Source organism: Saimiri boliviensis, chromosome 1, assembly GCF_048565385.1.
Source record: "Saimiri boliviensis isolate mSaiBol1 chromosome 1, mSaiBol1.pri, whole genome shotgun sequence".
In the NCBI taxonomy this organism is placed as follows: Eukaryota; Metazoa; Chordata; class Mammalia; order Primates; family Cebidae; genus Saimiri; species Saimiri boliviensis.
The window spans coordinates 115226677-115247201 of record NC_133449.1 but is presented as its reverse complement, the minus strand read 5'-3'; the positions used below and the strand labels follow the sequence as shown (position 1 = coordinate 115247201).

General features: G+C 54.0%; 1 protein-coding gene across 2 annotated transcripts in view; it reads left to right on the top strand.

Moving 5' to 3' along the window:
• Positions 1-20525, top strand: part of CPNE2 (copine 2) — a 56357-nt gene that overhangs the window by 21866 nt on the left and 13966 nt on the right. For both annotated transcript variants that reach the window (XM_039461894.2, XM_074402556.1), the window contains exons 3-12: positions 40-219; positions 2314-2388; positions 4284-4355; positions 5707-5790; positions 6071-6160; positions 7732-7830; positions 8310-8396; positions 10147-10206; positions 13003-13136; positions 14709-14763. In XM_039461894.2, coding sequence (XP_039317828.1) covers positions 40-219; positions 2314-2388; positions 4284-4355; positions 5707-5790; positions 6071-6160; positions 7732-7830; positions 8310-8396; positions 10147-10206; positions 13003-13136; positions 14709-14763 — 936 coding nt within the window. The remainder of the gene's footprint in view (positions 1-39; positions 220-2313; positions 2389-4283; positions 4356-5706; positions 5791-6070; positions 6161-7731; positions 7831-8309; positions 8397-10146; positions 10207-13002; positions 13137-14708; positions 14764-20525) is intronic.

Here is a 20525-nt window from a genome sequence, read left to right as displayed (position 1 = left end):
GCCTTGACTCCAACTTCCATTTCCCTGCCCCTCTGCTAGTACGACAGGACAGAAACTGCAATCAACAATCTCAATCCCGCCTTCTCCAAGAAGTTCGTGCTTGACTACCACTTTGAGGAAGTACAGAAGCTCAAGTTCGCGCTCTTCGACCAGGATAAATCCAGTATGCAGCTAGACGAGCATGACTTCCTGGGCCAGTTCTCCTGCAGCTTGGGCACGGTGAGCGGGGCCTTCCTGGGGGGTGGGAGCAGTGCCCAAAGACAAGGCAGCCCCTCGGAAGGTCTCCTCCTGTGCTGTCTGTCCCTAGCCCCATCTTCCTGGGTGGCTCCCAAAGTGCAGATGCAGAGTGGGGGCAACAGCCTTGGCAGGTTCGAGGGTGGGCTGAAGAGCATCCATCTGAAGGAGTCAAACAGATTGCCTGTAATCCCAGCCACTCGGGAGGCTGAGGCAGGAGAACTGCTGGAACCTGAGAGGCAGAGGTTGCAGGTGTGGAGATCCAGGCTGCCCCCGGATCACAGGATCCCGGGCCCTGGTGGCCAGAGATTCTGATTGTTAGAAGTAATCCGGTGTGGTCTTGACCTCCTGGGGTAGGGACATCCGACCAGCAACCAAGATGCCCACAGTAGTCCCGCTTTGTGGCAGACTCACTGTGTGACCAACTCACTGTGTGACCTTGAGCAACTTCCTTTCCCTCTCTGGGCCACATTTCCCCATCCATCTCAGTCCTTAGTAAGCTCCTGGAGGCAGGGAGCGAGCAGGGCTAGGCGCCTCTAACACAAGTCTCAATCATTCCTTACGGCTGCATGCCTTTAGGCAAGCTCCCCAAGCTCCCACCCCTCTCTGAGCCTCAGTTTCCCCACATTTTCCTTGGTGATTATAATGACTACTCTGCTCAGCCTACTGGGGTAATGAGGGAATGAAATGGAAAGTGCTTTCAAGGGTCCTAGTAGAGACTGAAATGCCCTGAGCCTTCCAGGAGATGGTGACCATGCAAAAAGCAAGGGTCTGCCGTGGTCGTGACGTCTACTTTGTGCATAAGTAGGGTACAGAAGTTAGGGTCCCTCCCCTGTGGTGTAACTGAGAAGAGAGCTTAAGTGCTTGTGGACAGGGCAGGAAACTGACAAGGGATGGGGAAACCAACCCAGGGCTTGGCCTCAGAGGGAAGCTGACCACCTCTGCCTGGAAGGAAGGCAGGGTGAGGAAGTGGCATTGCCAGGGCCTGGTGAGACCTGTGGCCAATGGAGGGAGGCCTCTGGACTGCAACTGAGGCAGAAGGAAGAGTAATGAAAAAGCTCCCATCAAACTGGGGCCCCACCTCTCACTCCTCCTGCTCTTCTGTCTCTGCCCATCCCCCCACTGGCTGAACCTCTGAGAGCCAGAGGACAAAGGAGCTGGGTGGTACAGTCTCCAGGGCACAGAGCAGGTGGAGCAGGGCAGGGCATGGATCTGGGGAGAAGAACCAGCCCCGCGGAAGCAGGACTGGATGAGACTGGTGTGTGTCCTCTGCTGCATAGGACAGGCTTGCACTTAATCCAGAAAGCAGGAACCATGCCGGCCCCTGAGTGCAGTGGGCAGACACAGGAGGGAGGACGACTTTTCAATGTGCCTCTCTCTGTTGTTTGGATTATTGAACACTGTATGAATGTATTACCTATTCAAGCCAATAAAAATACATAGAATTGGCTGGGCTCTATAGCTCATGCCTCTAATCCCAGCACTTTGGGAGGCTGGAGCCTGGAGTTTGAGACCAGCCTGGGCAACATAATGAGCCCTTGTCTCTACAAAAAAAAAAAGGTAGCCAGGCGTGGTGGCACATGCCTGTTGTCTCAGCTAGCCAGGAGGCTGAGATAGGGGGATTGCTTGAGCCCAGGAGATTGAGGCTGCAGTGACCTGTGATGGAGACCTGTCTCAAAAGAAAAATACATGAAAATACATCGAATCAGAGTCCATCAGAGATCATATCCTGAGGCAGTGGGGTCTGTGGAATGCCTCTGGAGGAGAGAGCTGGGGGCTGATCTCCCACAGTTGTCTCCAAAATGCCTTTTCCTAGGGGTAAACCGGGGAGTGAGAGTCCGACTGCTAGGATTCCCTACCCTCTGGGAGACCTGACAGGTTTCTTACCCTCTCTGGGCCTCAGCCTCCTCACTGCCCAGATTGGCTGCTGTCCACCTCCCAGGGTGACAATGACTCTCAGGCAGGTCACCAGCCAGCCCAGGGCAGAAGGCAGCCCTGCTGAGCAGCACCTGTGGAGGATTTTTCCTCCCAGGGCTTCCCCAACTTCCTCCCTGATCACCTTTCCCCTCTCTCCGCTAGATCGTCTCCAGCAAGAAGATCACTAGGCCTCTGCTGCTGCTGAATGACAAGCCTGCTGGGAAGGGCTTGATTACGGTACCAGTCCCTTCCTGGCTCCCCCTCCCCGCAGCCCCTCCACCCCCATCCTGTACCCTCCCCCATCAATGGGCCACTTCCCTGGCAGATAATCACCAGCTTTGTTTGGAGTAAAAAGGCCCAACTTACAACTTAGCAACAGGTCTCTTAGCAACCGGCTCCTGGCTCTACAAATGATGCGCTGGGGGCTGACAAGCTGGTGAGGCCTCCAGAGCCCTGCCAGCAGCCCCTTCCCTGCGCCGGCCCCTGCCTGCCCTCCCCTGGGGGTCGTTGAGAAGTGCCTTGCCCATCAGTGCCCTGCTTGTGGTGCCACGTGCAATGATTCCTGCAATGCGCAACGATTCCTGTGGTGCGCAGCCATTCCCTCTGCGATGTGCAGGCCCTTCGCAGGGAGGGGCTGCTCAGTCCTCACAGGCTCCCAGAAGCCAGGACCACCCCTGAGGCCAAGAGAGGAAGTTCCCTTGGGCAGCTGAGCTAGTGAGATCGTCCCCTGGGTTGTCTGGCTGGCTTCTGAGCCTGTGTGATGCCTGGGGAGCCAGCCAGGCTGGTGGGAGAAGCTGTGCCTTTGTGTGTTCCCATGCGGTACTCCCCTGCCCTGTAACCTCACATGGCTCCCCACTGCCTGTGCAACCCTTCATTCAAGGCTGTGAGGGACCCCTCAGACCCTGCTTGGCTCTCCTGCCTTGGTGGTTTTTAATCTCCTTAGTTTAAATGCCCTGCGTTCAAAGCAAACCGAATTCTTAGCATATCCTGAACATACCCCAGGCTCTTATTCACTCTGTTCCTGCCCCATGGAACGCTACCTCCCAAACAACCTCCTCCCACCTCTTGGCGCTCTAATTGCCCCACCTAAATGCCTTCACAGGCCAGGTGCGTGGCTTGCAGCTGGAGTACTACTCCTCAGAAGGCTGAGGCGGGAGGGTCCCTTAAGGCCAGGAGTTTGAGGCTGCAGTGGGTTATGATCGTGCTACTGTCCTGCAGCCTGTGCGAGAGAGGGAGACTCCATCTCTAAATGAATGAAGGAATGAAGGAATGCCTTTACAAGGCAGCTCCCTTCCACCTAGAAGCCATCCCCGGTGGACCCCCACCCAGCTGGGTATGCCGTCACCCCCAGCATTTCTGGCAGTTCCATTCTAGGCCTCTGTCTCCTCCCCTGGGAAGTGATGATAAAAGGACCTGCCCCATAGGGTTGTTGAGCAAGTCCCAGCGGGAGGACGGCAGGGAAGAACGGGCAACCCAGCTGGCCTCTGTCAGTGGGTCCAGAGGGCCAGATGCCTTGCATTGGATAAGGCTGCCCTAGAGGCTTGAGAGGAGGAGGCCCCGACTTGTGTTGCTGTGGGCAGCAGGGAGGGAGAGAGCCCCCTAGGGACCTCAGCAGTTTCGAAGTCACCCAGCTAGGCCATCAGTGGCTGGCCTGGGGTCAGAGGACTACAGCTGATGGGGAATGCATGGAGGACTGATGACCAGTGTGAACTGATGGGACTCGGTTTCTCCCCAGGCCTCAGTTTCTCTAGCTTCACAATGAGTGGCTGTAATGCTAACACCTTGGTGTTCTGAGGAAGCCGTGCTCTCTGCGTCTGCAGCAGGGGCAGGAGGAGGCTGGCCATGCTGCTCTCTGGCCCACAACCTCTCCCTAGGACTCAAGACCAGCCCAGAGTCTGGTCCCTGCTTCATCCCCCCCCCCCCACCCCACCGTGGACCCTGTGGAGCTGCATAGATTCACTTCCTGAATCCTCATCTCCACATGGGGTATTCCCCTATTTTCCAGAAGATGGAAACTGAGGTGTGGGGAAGACAAGAGACTTGTCCCAGGTCACCTGGCACTGCCCCTCCCTTCCCTCTCCTAGCCCTGGGGCTCCCTGTCTGAGGAGCCCCTCATGTCCCCGGCCTTACAGATCGCTGCCCAGGAGCTGTCTGACAACCGCGTCATCACACTGAGCCTGGCGGGCAGGAGGCTGGACAAGAAGGTGAGGCGGGCAGAGGAGGGGCTCCTATTGGGAACAGCAGCTCCCCACCAGCCCCAGGGCTGTGTGGCCTCATCCCAGGGCCTCAGGCCACCACCTCTATCACATTCCAGGGACTGGCCTAGCACACGGCCCTCCTGGCCACTCCCGATTAGGACTCCTTCACCTCTGAGGTAGTGAGTGTCCCATTACTTAGGGGTATTCAAAGTACAGCTGGAAACCTGCTCATCGGGGCATCCCCATCTCCCTTAGTGTAAGTACATTCCAGGGTCCTTACCCAATGGGGCCCTACCTGGTGTGTCCCCCAGTGCACTGACTCCCTGACCTCCCCCCTCCTCCCCTCACTTCACTCTGTTTCAGCCCAATCAAGACCCTTGTTGTCTGTGAATTAAACGAGGCCCTCTCTTCCCTCATGAGCTTCGCATTTGCTGTTCCCTCTGCCTGGGAGGCTCTCTTCTTTGAATTTTCTCATAGCGCCCTCTCAGCTCCGTCAAGCCTTTGCTCCCACATCACCTCCTCAGTGAGGCCTTCGCTGAAATTGGTCTTCGATTTCCCACCCCCTCCCGCTTGTCTCCTTAACACTTACTGCTGTCTAGCACACTTTACTTACTTTATTTTCTGTCTCCCTCACTTGAATATAACCTCTTTAAAGCGATACTTGCCAGGTGCAGCGTCTCACACCTGTAATCCCAGCTACTTGGGAAGCTGAAGCAGAAGGATCACTTGAGGCCAGGAGTTTGAGACCAGCCTGGGCAATAAGTGAGACCCCCCCCCCCCCCAGATAGATAGATGATAGATACATAGATGACAAATAGCTAATGGATATAGATCCATAATAGATACATGATAGATAGATATAGGTAGATAATAGATTGATAATAGATTTAGATAGAGTCATATGAAAAAGTGGCTCTTTTTAAAGCTTAAATGATTTTTTAGAGGCCATGATATTTCTATGCCATGTACAAGATAGTTTCAGTTTTTCACATTCCCAATAAAATAAATTTAAATCACATCCCACTGGGGGCTTCACCCTACCTTGGGAACAGTCACCTTGTTGAAGTCCTGACCCGTCTAAATGCTGGAGTTCTGACTCACACATGCTCTAGGTCTCAGGGGTCTCTGAGTACAAGCTCTGACAGCCTCAGGGTGGGGTTTCTGCTGGGGGACCTTCTTGGTCCCAGGGGGCTGCAGCTGCTGAGCCTTGCAGAGCCTGAGGGTAGGGGACCAGGCTGGCTCTGCCCACAGCTCCCACACTGACACCCGGCTGGGGAGGCAGCAGGATCATACCCCCATCCCGCCTGCACCTGGCAGGGCTGGGCCTCTCTAACCTGCATCCTCCCTCCTCTCCCAGGACCTCTTTGGGAAGTCAGACCCCTTTCTGGAGTTTTATAAGCCAGGAGACGATGGCAAGTGGATGCTGGTCCACAGGACCGAGGTGGGTACGTGGGGGCCCAGGGGTCTCTAGGCAGTAGGCCTGCAGTCCAGCCCCTCCATAGCTCTGGAAAGGGTGGTGTGGTCACAGCCACGCAGTGTGCAGGAAAACCCACAGTGGCACCGAAGGGATGTGCTTCCTCCTGGCCACAGGGACGTGCACTTCCATCTCTGGAAGTATGGCTGTGGGTCTCCATTTTGTCACCCGTCCCCATTGGGCTGACTCAACCCCAGAGCACTGCTGCCCAGGGCCTGAGCTCACCATACCCCTCTCTGTCCCGCAGGTGATCAAGTACACACTGGACCCCGTGTGGAAGCCATTCACAGTGCCCTTCGTGTCCCTGTGTGATGGGGACATGGAGAAGCCCATCCAGGTGAGGGGGCCTTGGGGACTCTGTTCCCCACCTTGCCAGCTCCAGCCTCCCTGTCCACTTGAGGCTCCTGGGATGCCTTGTGAAAGCTCTTTCTCCTACAAATGGAAAGAACCCCATCTTCATCCTGGTCTTCATCCTGCATCTGTCTGACGTCCTGAAGTACCTGGGCAGGGCCTCCACCTTTGAGCCCCTCTCTAAAACTCCCTTGCCCTTCCCGGAGGGCTGTGGAGCTGCTAGCTAGGAAAACACCTTGGAAACGATCAAATGTGGCATGGTGAGGACAGTGATTACCTGTCTCTCTAAAAGCGCTCAGTCCTCTGGCCAGGCACAGTGTCTCCTGCCTATAATCTCACCACTTTGGAATGCCAAGGTGGGCAGATCACTGGAAGTCAGGAGTTCAAGACCAGCCTGGCCAACATGAGAAAATCCCTTCTCGGCCGGGCGTGGTGACTCAAGCCTGTAATCCCAGCACTTTGGGAGGCCGAGGCGGGTGGATCACGAGGTCGAGAGATCAAGACCATCCTGGTCAACATGGTGAAACCCCGTCTCTACTAAAAAATACAAAAAACTAGCTGGGCGTGGTGGCGCGTGCCTGTAATCCCAGCTACTCAGGAGGCTGAGGTAGGAGAATTGCCTGAGCCCAGGAGGCGGAGGTTGCGGTGAGCCGAGATCGCGCCATTGCACTCCAGCCTGGGTAACAAGAGCGAAACTCCATCTCAAAAAAAAAAAAAAAAAAGAAAATCCCTTCTCTACTAAAAATACAAAAATTAGCTGAGCATGGTGGCGCATGCCTGTAATCCCAGCTACTCAGGAGCCTGAGGCAGGAGAATCGCTTGAACGCGGGAGGCAGAGGTTGTAGTGAGCCCAGATTGAGCCACTGCACTCCAGCCTGGGTAACAGAGCAAGACTCTGTCTCAAAAAAAAAAAAAATTATAAAGTATAATCAAAAAAAGAAAAATTTAAAAGCTCTTAGTCCCTAGGGGCTGGGTCTGAGAGCAGATGAGATTGGGGATACAGCTAGGTCAGGGCAGGGATTCCCAAGTAGGGTACCAGGAATCTTGGGTTCTAGTACCGGGTCTGCTACTGCTGCTGTGAGCCTTTGGGTAGGTGCTTCTCTTTCAGGGTTTCAGTTTACCCATCATTAGGATGGGTACAATAATCTCTGTCTTCCTCCTAGGAGGGTTCTGGCAGCACAGTTAGACAGCATATAGAACTGTGATTTCTGTGTCCACCTCAGAAAAAAATGTCTAGAGAGGGCCCCAGGCCATAAGCTGAGTCAGTCACAACCTGAGACAGATGGGTAGCCAATTGCCAGGTGTGTGAGGAGTGGAATTTCCTGCACTAGAGGTTACAGCCTCAGTCACTGGGGCAGACACGCTTTCTCCTATTCCCAGCAATCACGGAACACTTCCTGTAGGAGGCAGTTCAGGAGCTACTGAGGCCAGCTAGGCAGATGCCGAGGGGAGGCACTACCCAAACAGAAGACAGAGGGTTTGCTTGGGGAGCTGAGAGGGGCTGGAGAGCACCTCTTGGGGGACAGCTTTGGGATGACCATGGTGAACCCATCCCAGGTCATGTGCTATGACTATGACAACGACGGGGGCCATGACTTCATTGGCGAGTTCCAGACCTCAGTGTCACAGATGTGTGAGGCTCGAGACGGCGTCCCGGTGAGATGGGCATGTATACGGTAACCCCGAGGCCTCAGCAGGGCTGGGGAAGGGACGCAGGGTCTTGGGTCAGGCAGCCTGGGGCTCAGATCCCCCCTTCTGGCTGCATGATCTTGAGCAAGACATTCAGTGTAAGACTCAGTTTCTCCATCTGTCAATGGGGGCAGAGGATTTGGGTGGAGATTAAATGAGATGATGCGGGTGAAGTGCCTAGCACACAGTGAGTAGTCAGGAGCTGTCCATTTAAGTCATTCCATGATGTTGGGCCCTCAGCTGGACAGGATGGGGGTGGGGGTACGTTATTTGGGGAGGAGGGAGGCAGATGCTGATCTTGCTACCATTTCTGGGTGTGGACATCCCGGGAGGCTCCCTGGAGGAAGCATGCTGCCCCCATGATAGAAGGGATTCTAGGGCCATGGGAAGGATCTGTCCCCAGAGAAGCCCTGAGCTGAGTCTCTTTCTTCTCCTGGGTTGCCCAGCTGGAGTTCGACTGCATCAACCCCAAGAAGCAGAGGAAGAAGAAGAACTATAAAAACTCAGGCATCATCATCTTGAGATCTTGCAAGGTGAGCCGGCACACCACGGGCCCAGAGCCAGGTCTAAGGCCACACAGAAGGGATAGACAGAGCACTGGGTCTCGAGCCAGGGAGGCCTGGGTTCAAATCCTAGCTCTGCCACATCCTGGCCCTGTGGTCTTCTGAGCTTAACCTCACTGGGCCTCAGTCTCCTCATCTGTGGAATGGAGATATTAACAAGGCAGAGCGTACCCAGGGTTAGTCTTCTATCGCATTTCTTTGCTGAGGCTGAGGAAGCATGAGCTGACCTTCCAGGGCCTGTCCTGGTGGGAGAGTCATCGTTTCGAGCTGCCACTGCCCATGGTGGGCATGCAAGGGGCAGAGGACATTGGATGGGGGCACCCTGTCCTCTCTGGCATCCGTGTCACTGTGATTCCCATGGTATAGCCAGGACCACTGAGGCCTCTGGAACTGTGGCTGTGGGTCTCCATTTTGTTACCTGTCCCTATTGGGCTGACCCAACCCCAGAGTACTGCTGCCCAGGACCTGAGCTCACGAAGTACCTATCAGCAGTGGCTGGGCTGTGGGCGGGGGTCGGGAGACCTGGTGGCCAAATAACTGTTGGATCTGGCAGGACATTAAGGAAGGCAGCGTGGGACAGGGGAGCAGGAGCCCTGGGCTCCGGCCTGACAGCTCAGGAGTCCCAGCACTGCTCTTCACCAGTGGATGGACTCCAGACCCGAACCTTATTTGGAGCCTCGTCTGGCTAGGTTTACACACATGCTTGTGATGTCATGACAGAAAGTGCTCTGTAAAAGATCAAGCTGTCAAGTTGCAGCCTCACGATGGATGGTCCTTGTTTCTGAAATTTCCAACATTCATAACACTTTTCACAATTTCTGGCACCTGCCTTACTTATTTTTTTGAATCAGCCTTTCTTCCCTGCATTATTGTTTCTGTTTGTTTGTTTTTTGAGATGGAGTCTCACTCTGTTGCCCAGGCTGTTGTGCAGTGGTGCAATTTTAGCTCACTGCAACCTCCGCCTTCCAGGTTCAAGCAGTTCTGCCTCAGCCTCCTGAGTAGCTGGGATTACAGATGCATACCAGCACGTCCAGCTACTTTTTGTATTTTTAGTAGAGATGAGGTTTCACCATGTTGACCAGGCTGGTCTTGAACTCCTGACCTCAAGTGATCTGCCCGCCTCAGCCTCCCAAACTGCTGGGATTACAGGCATGAGCCACTGCAGCTGGCCTGTTTCTTTCTTTTCTCTCTCTCTCTCTCTCTTTTTTTTTTTTTTTTAACTTAAATACATTTATTTAGAAAGGAATTCTTAGAACTCCACCAAAATTAAAATGTCTGCTTCTTTGCCTAAAGGAGACAAAGACCATCAGAACGAAGACAGTCTTTGAACAGCTTGATCAACTTATAGAGGAAGGCCTTGAACTGGAGGCCTGCTCTTTCTCTTTGTTAAAAAGGTAGATTAATAAGTACTGTTAGTACCTAACAGTACTGACCTTCTCTGTAGGTAACTGACGCTGGGCCCTGGGACCCTGGCTGGAATCAATATGTGTCTGTGTATCTGGGGGGTGCAGGGGTCTCTGTGAGTCCCCCACCCATTGGGAACCAATGCACTGAAGGCTTCTTTATAGAGCGATTTGGGTTTTGTTGTAATTAGATCAGACCCATCAGCTTTTTTTGACCTCGTTGTTCCTACTGAGGCTGCAAGACATAGAGCAACAACTCCCCCATGGGGAGTGTGACCAAGTCAAGGGGACCCACTGACTCACCCACTTTCTTCCAGATAAACCGAGACTACTCCTTCCTAGACTACATCTTGGGAGGCTGCCAGCTCATGTTCACCGTAAGGCTCTCCCCGCTGGCCCCCTCTGCACCCCCATCCCAGTGAGGGTCTTCCCTGAGGACTTAGGCCACTGCTGCAGCCAGAGGGACTTGGGATAGACTTCAGGAAGGACTTCCCTGGGGCAAGGGATATGTCTGGCCCAGTAGAGAGGGCATGAGTTGTATGTCTGATCCTGCTGGATGGGCCTGAGTTGGGGCTTAACTACAAGTCAGAACATGGCTCCACAGCTCTCAGTCTGGAGGAAAGATACAAATTCCTCCTCACTGGCCACAAGGCCTGCAGCGATCTGGCCCCTGCCTCCCTCATCTGCATTCTCCTTCCTCCTCGTTCATGGGGCTCTAACCACACTGTTCCTCTGTTTGCCCAACACACCAAGCTCAGCTCCATCTTAGAACTTTGCATTTGCTGTTCCTTCTGCATTTGCTGTTCCCTCTGTCTGAAACACTCTTCCCCAGAACCTTCGCATGGCTGCCTCCCTGCCATTCTTCAGGCCTGAGGAGGTAACGGAGGTCACCTTCCAGGGAGCCCTCCCTCCCTCAACGCCTTCCTGTTCCTCTGTCCTATTTTATCTCTCTCTCTTTTCTTCCTTCCTTCCCTCCTTCCTTCCTTCTTTCTTTCTTTCATTTCCTTTCTTTTTCTTTTTTTCTTCTCTCTCTTTCTCTCTCTTTCTTTCTTTCTTCTCTCTGTATATCTCTCTCTTTCTGATTGAGTCTGCTCTGTCACCAGGCTGGAATACAGTGGCACAATTTCCGCTCACTGCAACCTCTGCCTCCCCGGTTCAAGTGATTCTCCTGCCTCAGCTTCCTGAGTAGCTGGGACTACACGCGTGCACCACCACGCCCAACTAATGTTTGCATTTTTAGTAGACATGGGATTTCACCATGTTGGCCAGGATGGTCTTGATCTCTTGACCTGGTGATCTGTCCACCTCGGCCTTCCAAAGTGCTGGGATTACAGGCGTGAACCACCGGCACCCGGCCATATCTTCCGATTGTCTTTCTTTCCTTTTCTTTTTTTCTTTTTTTTCTGAAACAGCGTTTCATTCTGTCATTTTATCTAGAGTGTCGTGGTGCAATCTCAGCTCACTGCACACTCTACCTTCAGGGCTCAATTGATCCTCCCACCTCAGCCTCCTGAGTAGCTGGGATTAAATGTGTATGCCATCAAGCCCAGCTTATTTTTGCATTTTGGGTAGAGATGGGTTTTTGCCATGCTGCCCGGGCTGGTCTTAAACTCCTGGGCTCAAACGATCTACGCACCTTGGCCTACCAAAGTGCTGGGATTACAGGTATGAGCCACCGGGCCCGGCCCTCCCTATTTTCCTGTCTTCTGGGCCCTGAGACTCTTTTGCATTTGTCACTTCTCCCTGATCATCGCACCCACTGGAATGTGAGTGCTTTAAGTTTGGGCACTTTGTTTATTTTGCTTCCACTCCAGCCCCAGCGTATCACACAGTACCCAGCACATAGCAGGTGCTCAATCGTTTCTCATTGGAAGAATGAACTGTCACCTTGCCTGTGGCCTGGAGTCTTTGCCCTCCAGACTCTGTGCCATTCATCCTGGCTTTGGTTGCCTACCCCAAGGGAGCCCCAGGCCCAGCAGGAAGGAAGCTGCTGGGTTGCCCTGCTCTGCCAACCTCCCCATGTTGTCTCACCACTCCCCATCACCTCCATTCCCAATGGGGAATGGAGGGCATCGCAGGACACCATGGAATCAGAGGATTGGCCTTACTGACCTCTGACCCTGCGGCCCACAGCTGTCCCCTCCCCTGCAGAGAGTCCAGGCCCTCCTATTCTTCCTGCATGCGTTTGTTCATTCAGCAGACACACACTGACTGCCTCCTTTGTGCTAGGCTCCCAGGCTCTAGGCTGTGTCCCTGCAAGGGTTCCTTGAAGACTAAGACTCGGGGAGTAAGACATGCTGCCCCTGACCTGGGGGAGTGACCCTCTAGCCACACGAGGATTTGGATGGGTGACCCCTTCTCTCCTACCCCACAGCAACTGAGTTCCCACGTAGCCAAATCTTTCCCTGGGTCCTACTTCTAACCCTTCTCTGCTGGGCAGGGGCCACTCTTGCCCACCCCTCTGTGCTATTTCTCCAGGGACTGGGCTGGGATTCCTTGGAGCCGAGAGAGCAGGTAGAGCCCCAATCCCTGCCCACCCATCAGCCCTGAGCCTCTGTTAAGCACCTGCCTTGTCTGCTGTTCCCAGCCCTGGGCCAAGCTCCTCCAGAGCTTGTGCCTCACCTGTGATGAGCTCCTGGCTGATCGGGGAGACGGGCACTGTTCTACCAGGCAGCCCCAGGTCTCAGGTCCCTTGGTGGTCTGAGGGATGATGGGGAGATGGCTTGGGGTGGGGGTGAGGTATCTGGGAAGGTCGCAGTGGAGCAGCAGCATCTGAGTTAGGCCTGGAAGATGAAGCAGAGTTAGACGGGGAGAGACGATGCCCTGGCTCGACATGCAGAGGGAAGCTCGTGAATAAATGCCTGCCCGTGGGAACGGATGAATGTGTGGGTAAGGATAGCGAGGAAGAAAAGGAATCTGGGACTGTAAGTTAGCCTTATGTCATCCCATCTAGGCAATAGACTTTATGCTTGGGCAATAGGGAGCCATAGATGGCATTAGAGCAGAGGAGTGATACAATCAGACAGGTTCTAGGTTTCAGACCATCCTATTGTGGGGAGGGCTGGGAGATGAATGGGCTTCCCATGTCCCATCTACCTCTCCTATTCCCTGGGAGTGGGATAGGGTGCTGGGGTCCCTGGCCACACTGGGTAGCCTTTTCCTCCACTCTGCAGGTTGGAATAGACTTCACAGCCTCCAACGGGAATCCCCTCGACCCTTCCTCTTTGCACTATATCAACCCTATGGGCACCAACGAATATCTGTCGGCCATCTGGGCTGTTGGGCAGATCATTCAGGACTACGACAGGTAAGGTTGGAGAGGGGCTCTGAAGGTTAGCTAGGGTTCCATCCTACCTGGGAAGCTCAGTGTGTCAAAGCCCGAAGGGACCCAGAGATCATCAAATCTGGGAATGGACAGCAAATGGCATAGGTGCAGTTATTACCCATTCCCATACTCATGACAGACATTGCTAATCAATTGCTGAACAGGGTCCCTGTCCTCAGGAAGTTCTCACTTAAAGAGGAAGACAAAGAAGACATCATTGGACTTCAGAGAGACCAGTTTACATGTGAAGCAGGAGCTATGGGAGCACAAAAAGAGAGGCATTGTAGGGTATCAGAGAGAAATCTATAGAGAGAAGGGGCCATTTTCATTGGGCCTTAGAGGATGAGTAGCAGTTTGCTAGGGGAAACAGATTACAGAGAGATGTGAAAGATGGGGGCACAACAATATTGAATTTGGAAGGCGAAGGTACCCTGTGGGTTTGGGGAACGGCAAGTGGCTACTGGCCAGGGCTAAGGGAGTGGGGTGTCGGGGGGAGCAGGCGGAAGGAGATGAGACTAGGTTCTGGGGCTGGATGATGACCTTGAATGCCACAGGAGGGTTCTCATATTAGGAGACTTTTCCCCAGCTATGAGCAGGAGGTTGAGAGACAGCCAGTAAATTCATTCTACTTCCATCTTGACCTGGTTTAGTGGCTGGCTGGGGTCTCAGTTTGAGAAGGATCTAGAAGCTGTGGCCAGGCCCACTGGTGAGAAGTACTATTGTTGGGCTGGGCGCGGTGGCTCACGCCTGTAATACCAACACTTTGGGAGGCCGAGGCGGGTGGATCACCTGAGGTCAGAAGTTCAAGACCAGCCTGATCAACATGGAGAAACTCTGTCTCTACTAAAAATACAAAATTAGCCAGGGGTGGTGGCAGGCCCCTGTAATCCCAGCTACTCAGGAGGCTGAGGTAGGAGAATCGCTTGAACCTGGGAGGCAGAGGTTGCCGTGAGCCGAGATCTGCCACTGCACTCCAACCTGGGCAACAAGAGCGAAACTCCGTCTCAAAAAAAAAAAAAAAAAAAAAAACAGGCCGGGTGCCGTGGCTCACGCCAGTAATCCTAGCACTTTGGGAGGCCAAGGTGAGGAGATCACAAGGTCAGAAGATTAAGACCATCCTGGCCAATGTGGTAAAACCCCATCTCTACTAAAATACAAAAACTTAGCTGGGCATGGTGGTACGTGCCTGTAGTCCCAGCTACTCAGGAGGCTGAGGCTGTGGAATTGCTTGAACCCGGGGGACGGAGGTTGCGGTGATCTGAGATCGTGCCACTGGACTCCAGCCTGGTGATAGAGCAAGACTCAGTCTCAAAAAAAAAAAAAAAAAAGAATTACCATTGTATCTGCCACAGGCATAGATGTGGTCAGGCCACGTGTTCACCAGGTCCCCGGCGGTGGGTTGGGCTCATGAGGTAGATGATCCTAACAGCTCTTCCTAGAGGTGGTGAGCACCTCCTTGGAAGTATACAAGGCAGAGCGGGCCCAGCCCTGGGCAGAGGGTCCGGCAGCGTCTTCTGGTGTCTCACAGTGTGTTTCTCTTCTCTCTCTGATTAGTGATAAGATGTTTCCAGCTCTGGGATTCGGGGCCCAGTTACCCCCAGACTGGAAGGTGAGTGAAGCTGGAGTCCATTTCCTTTTGGTTGAGCTGGGGTTTATGTGTACAGCCTCTCTAGGATCTGCTCTGGAAAGGTCTTGGGCCAGGGCTCTGTTGCCCCGCCTTCCCTGTGTTCACCCCAGGCCATGCTCATTTCTCAAGCCTGATCCTCCGGCAGGCACTGAAGCTGTAATGGGGCAGCACAGTTATGTTCCCTGCTCCTGAGACCCACGTGGAGTGGGGAAGACAGATAGGATCGCCAGAGATCGCAAATCAAAATGCAAGATACCCAGTTAAGTTAGGTTCAGGTAAACAATTTTTATTTTTATTTATTTATTTATTTTGAGATAGAGTCTTGCTCTGTTGCCCAGGCTGGAGTGCAGTGGCATGATCTCGGCTCACAGCAACCTCCGCCTCCCAGGTTCAAACAGTTTTCCTGCCTCAGCCTCCCAAGTAGCGGGGATTAAAGGCATGCGCCACCACACCCAGCTAATTTTTGTATTTTTAGTAGAGATGGGTTTGTTTGTTTTGAGATGAAGTCTCGCTCTGTCGTCAGGCTGGAGTGCAGTGGCACAATCTTGGCTCACTGTAACCTCTGCCTCCTGGGTTCAGGTGACTCTCCTGCCTTAGCCTCCTGAGCAGCTGGGACTACAGGCGTGCGCCACCACACTCAGCTAATTTTTGTATTTTTAGTAGAGATGGGTTTCACCATGTTAGCCAGGATGGTCTCCATCTCTTGACCTGGTGATCCGCCCACCTCAGCCTCCCAAAATGTTGGGATTACAGGCATGAGCTACTGTGCCCAGCCCAGATAAACAATTTTTTTTTTTTTTTTTTTTGAGACAGAGTTTCGCTCTTGTTACCCAGGCTGGAGTGCAATGGCGCGATCTCGGCTCACTGCAACCTCCGCCTCCTGGGTTCAGGCAATTCTCCTGCCTCAGCCTCCTGAGTAGCTGGGATTACAGGCATGCGCCACCGTGCCCAGCTAATTTTTTTTTGTATTTTTAGTAGAGACGGGGTTTCACTGTGTTGACCGGGATGGTCTCGATCTCTCGACCTCGTGATCCACCCGCCTCAGCCTCCCAAAGTGCTGGGATTACAGGCTGGAGCCACCGCGCCCGGCCAAAGTATGTCCCGAATATTGCATGGGACATAGTTACACTTAAATCATCCATTGTTTATCTGAAATTCAAGGTCCTTTTTGGAAAATTAAATTTTGTATTTGTATGGATCTAGGGGTATGAGGACAGTTGTGTTATGAGGATGTACTGTGTGAAATATGGACTTTAAGTGTACCTATCACCCAAATAGTGCACGTTTTATACAGCAGGTAGCACTTCCTCTGTCACCCTCCACCCGCCCTCCGTGTGGAGTCCCAGTGTCTGTTATTCCCCTCTGTGTCCGTTCTGTGCACACCCATTCTTTGGCTCCCTCGTGTAAGGGAGAACGTGAAGTTTTTTGTTTTCTGTTTCTGAGTTATACTGGGCATCCTGTATTCTATCTGGCAACACCGAAGACAGGCAGTGTCGTCGGTGCGGAGGTGGGGTCAGCATGGGCCTGCGGTAGCTGAGGAGGGAACCCAACCCAGCTTGGGACCATCAGGCTTCCTGGAGGGTGCAAGCTATATGCCAGGAGGGAAAAGGGAAGTAGGAGAGCACCTAGGGGTGGCAGTGGGCAGGGGCAGCTTCCCCACCGGACAGCCTGGGCGAAGGCTGCAGGGTCAGCTGGAGGAGCTGGCAGAGGTGGGTGACTAGACCCTCCATGTGGGTATTAAAGGGCCACCGGGACCCCTGCAGGGGCCACATAGGGGCTGGCTCATCAGCAGATTGGCATTTCTGAAGGCCTCCCCTGGCTGCTGAGTGGGGAGTGGCTAGGGTGAGAGTGGGCAGCATGGAGGGTGGAGAGAACGGGCAAAGGCAAGGAGACTCAGGGCAGAGGCCAGGACCATCTGCATGGCCAAGTCAGTATGGGCAGAAGAGGTCACCAACATTTCCAACTGGGCACTGAGCTGGGGGTGGTGCTGCTTACTGAGATGAGAATGGCGGGGGGCGCTCGACTTGGCAGGGGAGACGGTGAGGTGGGAGTCCCAGGAGAAAGGTGGATGACTGGCTGGGCACAGTGGCTCAGGCATGCAATCCCAGCACTTTGGGAGGCCAAGGCAGAGGGATCATTTGAGGTCAGAGAGTTTGAGATCAGCCTGGCCAATGTAGTGAAACCCTGTCTCTGTTAAAAATAGAAAAATTAGCCCAGTGTGGTAGTGCATGCCCATAATCCCAGCTACTTGGGAGGCTGAGGTAGGAGAATCACTTGAACTTGGGAGGCAGAGATTGCAGTGAGCCGAGATTGTGCCACTGTACTCCAGCTTGGGCAAAGAGTGAGAACCTGTATCAAAAAAAAAAAAAAAAAGAAAAGAAAAGGTGAATGATAGGTCAATGGGTTCAGGCTCTGGGGACACAGAGAGAGACCTGGCCACCTGGGCCAGGCCCTGTGCTGCCACCTCTGGGAGGGTGAGATTGCTGGGGAGACGGAGTGAGCAAGAAACAGCCACATGAGGCAGGGTGCAGTGGCTCACCCTTTAATTTCATGCTTTGGGAGGCCAAGACAGGAGGATTGCTTAAGCCAGGAGTTCAAGACCAGTCTGGGCAACATATTGAGACCCTGTCTCTACAAAATTTAAAAAGTTGGCTGGGTGCAGTGGCTCATGCCTGTAATCTCAGCACTTTGGGAGGCTGAGGCAGGTGGATCATGAGGTCAAGAGTTTGAGACCAGCCTGGCCTACATGGCGAAACCCCATCTCTACTAAAAATACAAAAATTAGCCAGGGGTGGTGGTATGCACCTGTAGTCCCAGCTACTCAGGAGGTTGAGTCAGGAAGATCCCTGGAGCCAAGTGAGCCATGAGTGCACTGCACTCAGCCTGGGTGACAGAGCGAGACCCTGTCTCTTAAAAACATTAATTAATTAATGAAATAAAGAAACAGCTGCATGAGAGAGCCAGGCAGAGGAAGAGGAGACTGAGCCAGAAGGGGCAGCGGTGGGAAGAAGCAAAGGAGGGGGGCAGCGTGAAGCCCACGGAAAGCAAATCCATAAGTAGCAGCATTTATTGGGCCCTTAGAATGTTCTGGACACCATCTGCCTGCTTTACCAGTTTCAACTAATTCTCACCAAAGCCAGTGAGGGAGGCCCTGTTGTGAACCCATTTTGCTCGTTGAGGAAGCCAAGCAGTCGGAGCTGGGGGAGGAGGGAGTGGGGTTGGAGGCTGCCCCTGGGCCTGGTGAGGTGAAGCTGAGGAGACCATCCGCTTCACTGACCACAGCCGACACCATTGTGGCAGAGACTAGACGGGGAGGGAACGGTTCGCGTGGGGACGGGCATGGAGACGTCAGCCAGTGTGGAAGTCAGCGGGCTGTAGGGGAGGGGAAGGGGCAGGTGGAGCAGGTCTAAAGGCTGAGGAGGAGCCAGGAGAGGGTGGAGGTAAATGGAGGGGTCCCTGAGGCATGGTTGTGGGTAGTCCTGGGGCAGGAGGCGGGGGCTCCTCATAGAACCACGGGCACCAGGGGAGGGTTGGTTTGGTGGCTCAGAGATGGAGATGTCAATGAGGGCAGAAGTCGTAATGCTGGGGAGTCGCCGAGGACAGGGGCAGGGAATGCTGTCCCATTTACAGGGGAATAAACCAAGGCTTGGAGTCTCAAAGTGACTTGCCCAAGGCCATGTTCACCAACTGGGCAGGACTCTAAAGTTTCCTCTCAGTCTGTTGCTTCCCCATGAGAAGCCTGTGGGGTGCGAGTCCAGAGAGCTCCTAAGTCTGCGCATGCGTCTCGGCCAGTGCCCCTTCTCTTTTTTTTGAGACAGAGCCTCACTCTGTCACCCAGGCTGGAGTGCAGTGTTGTGATCTCAGCTCACTGCAACCTCCGCCTCTCAGGTTCAAACAATCCTCCTGCCTCAGCCTCCAGAGTAGCTGGGACTACAGGCATGTACCACCACGCCCAGCTGATTTTTGTATTTTTTTTTTTTTTTTGAGATGGAGTTTCACTCTTGTTACCCAGGCTGGAGTGCAATGGCGCGATCTTGGCTCACTGCAACCTCCGCCTCCTGGGTTCAGGCAATTCTCCTGCCTCAGCCTCCTGAGTAGCTGGGATTACAGGCATGCACCACCATGCCCAGCTAATTTTTTGTATTTTTAGTAGAAATGGGGTTTCACCATGTTGACCAGGATGGTCTCGATCTCTTGACCTCACCCGCCTTGGCCTCCCAAAGTGCTGGGATTACAGGCTTGAGCCACTGCACCCAGCTGATTTTTGTATTTTTAATAGAGACGGAGTTTCACCATGTTGGCCAGGATGGTCTCGATCTCATGACCTTGTGATCTGCCCACCTTGGCTCCCAAGGTGCTGGGATTACAGGTGTAAGCCACCGCGCCCAGCCCAGTGCCCCTTCTTGTCTGCCCTGCTGTGCTGCATGCTGTTTCCAGAATGAGCTTTTGCCTCCCGCCCTCTCTGGTCCTCTCTGGGGAGGATGATTTTCACCTAGAATTTCAGGGAGTGGCCTGAGGGCCAGGGCAGGAGAGGTGGGTGTCCTGGCTCCCTGTGGTGTGAGGCCACACCTCAGATGGGACCAAAGCTGGGCCACAGTGATGCCATTTGGGGGGCAGGGCGCGCTGGTGCGGTTAGGCCCAGCATGAGCCTGTTGCTAGGACACCAGCCAGCTTTCAAAGAACTGAATGAGATGTTTTCTTGAGCAAAAGCCTCCTTGTAAATGTCACAGGGCAACGATGGGGAGGCCGGGGCTTGGCCAGGCCCAGAGTGCCTGGCAGTGCCAAGAAAGATGCTGCATCCAGGCTAGGAAAGGACAGATGCTGTGTCCTGCATCCTCCTGCCACGGGAGCCGCCAGGCCGGGCCCCTCCTGGCCCCGCACCCTCTCTCTCATTCTGACCCACCTCCCTCCTGCCTCCTGAAGCTCCTTCATTCACTCCTACCTCAGGGCCTTCGCACATGGCCTTCACCCAGCCTGCTGCTCTCTCTCCTGGGCTTCTGCCACCCATTTTCACCTAGAGTTTTGGCGAGTGGCCTGCCCTTTGGGAGCCATGCTCATGCTCGTGCTCACGTGGGGCCCTGCTTCCTGCCCAGAGCCCTGCCCTCACAGAACTCTGTGACTTGTTTGTGATTGCCTGGCGAAGACGCCGGGTTGCCTCTGCCCACATCCCAGCAGCTGGCTGGCCGTGCGCAATGCTGCTGTTTGTTGACACAGTGAATGTGGGACCCAGCCCGGTGGCCTGAGCAAACAGAAGAGTTGGTTTTCTGAGGGTAGGGAGCTGGAAGGAGCCAGAAGGAGCATGCTACCAGGCTCGTTTTCTACCTGAGGCTGGCCCATATGAGCCCAGAGAGTGGCTGAGGAGCTCAGAACATGTTTCCCTTTGTAGATGGCATCAGGCCTTGGCCCTTCAAAGTGAGCGGAGTCACAGGATCTGGGCAGAAGGCACAGTGTGTGCAAAGGTCTAGGGGAGTGGCACACTCTGCAGGTGGGGAAACTGATGCTCAAAGAGGACAGTCACTCTGAGATCCCTGGGACTTTCTCCATGCCCCACCCCCTGCATCCCCCACCTGCCTCAGCCAGGGCCGCAGAGAATGGAGCCTGAAGTTGCTCCCTGACCACAGGGCTGAGCCAGGCCAGGTTGGGTGAACAGGGCCATTGGCTGTCAGAAGGCAACAGGGATCCCCGGACAAAGGCCTGTGGCGGGCAGCCAGTCCCCAGGGGACCCTCATCAGCTTCTGTGGCCT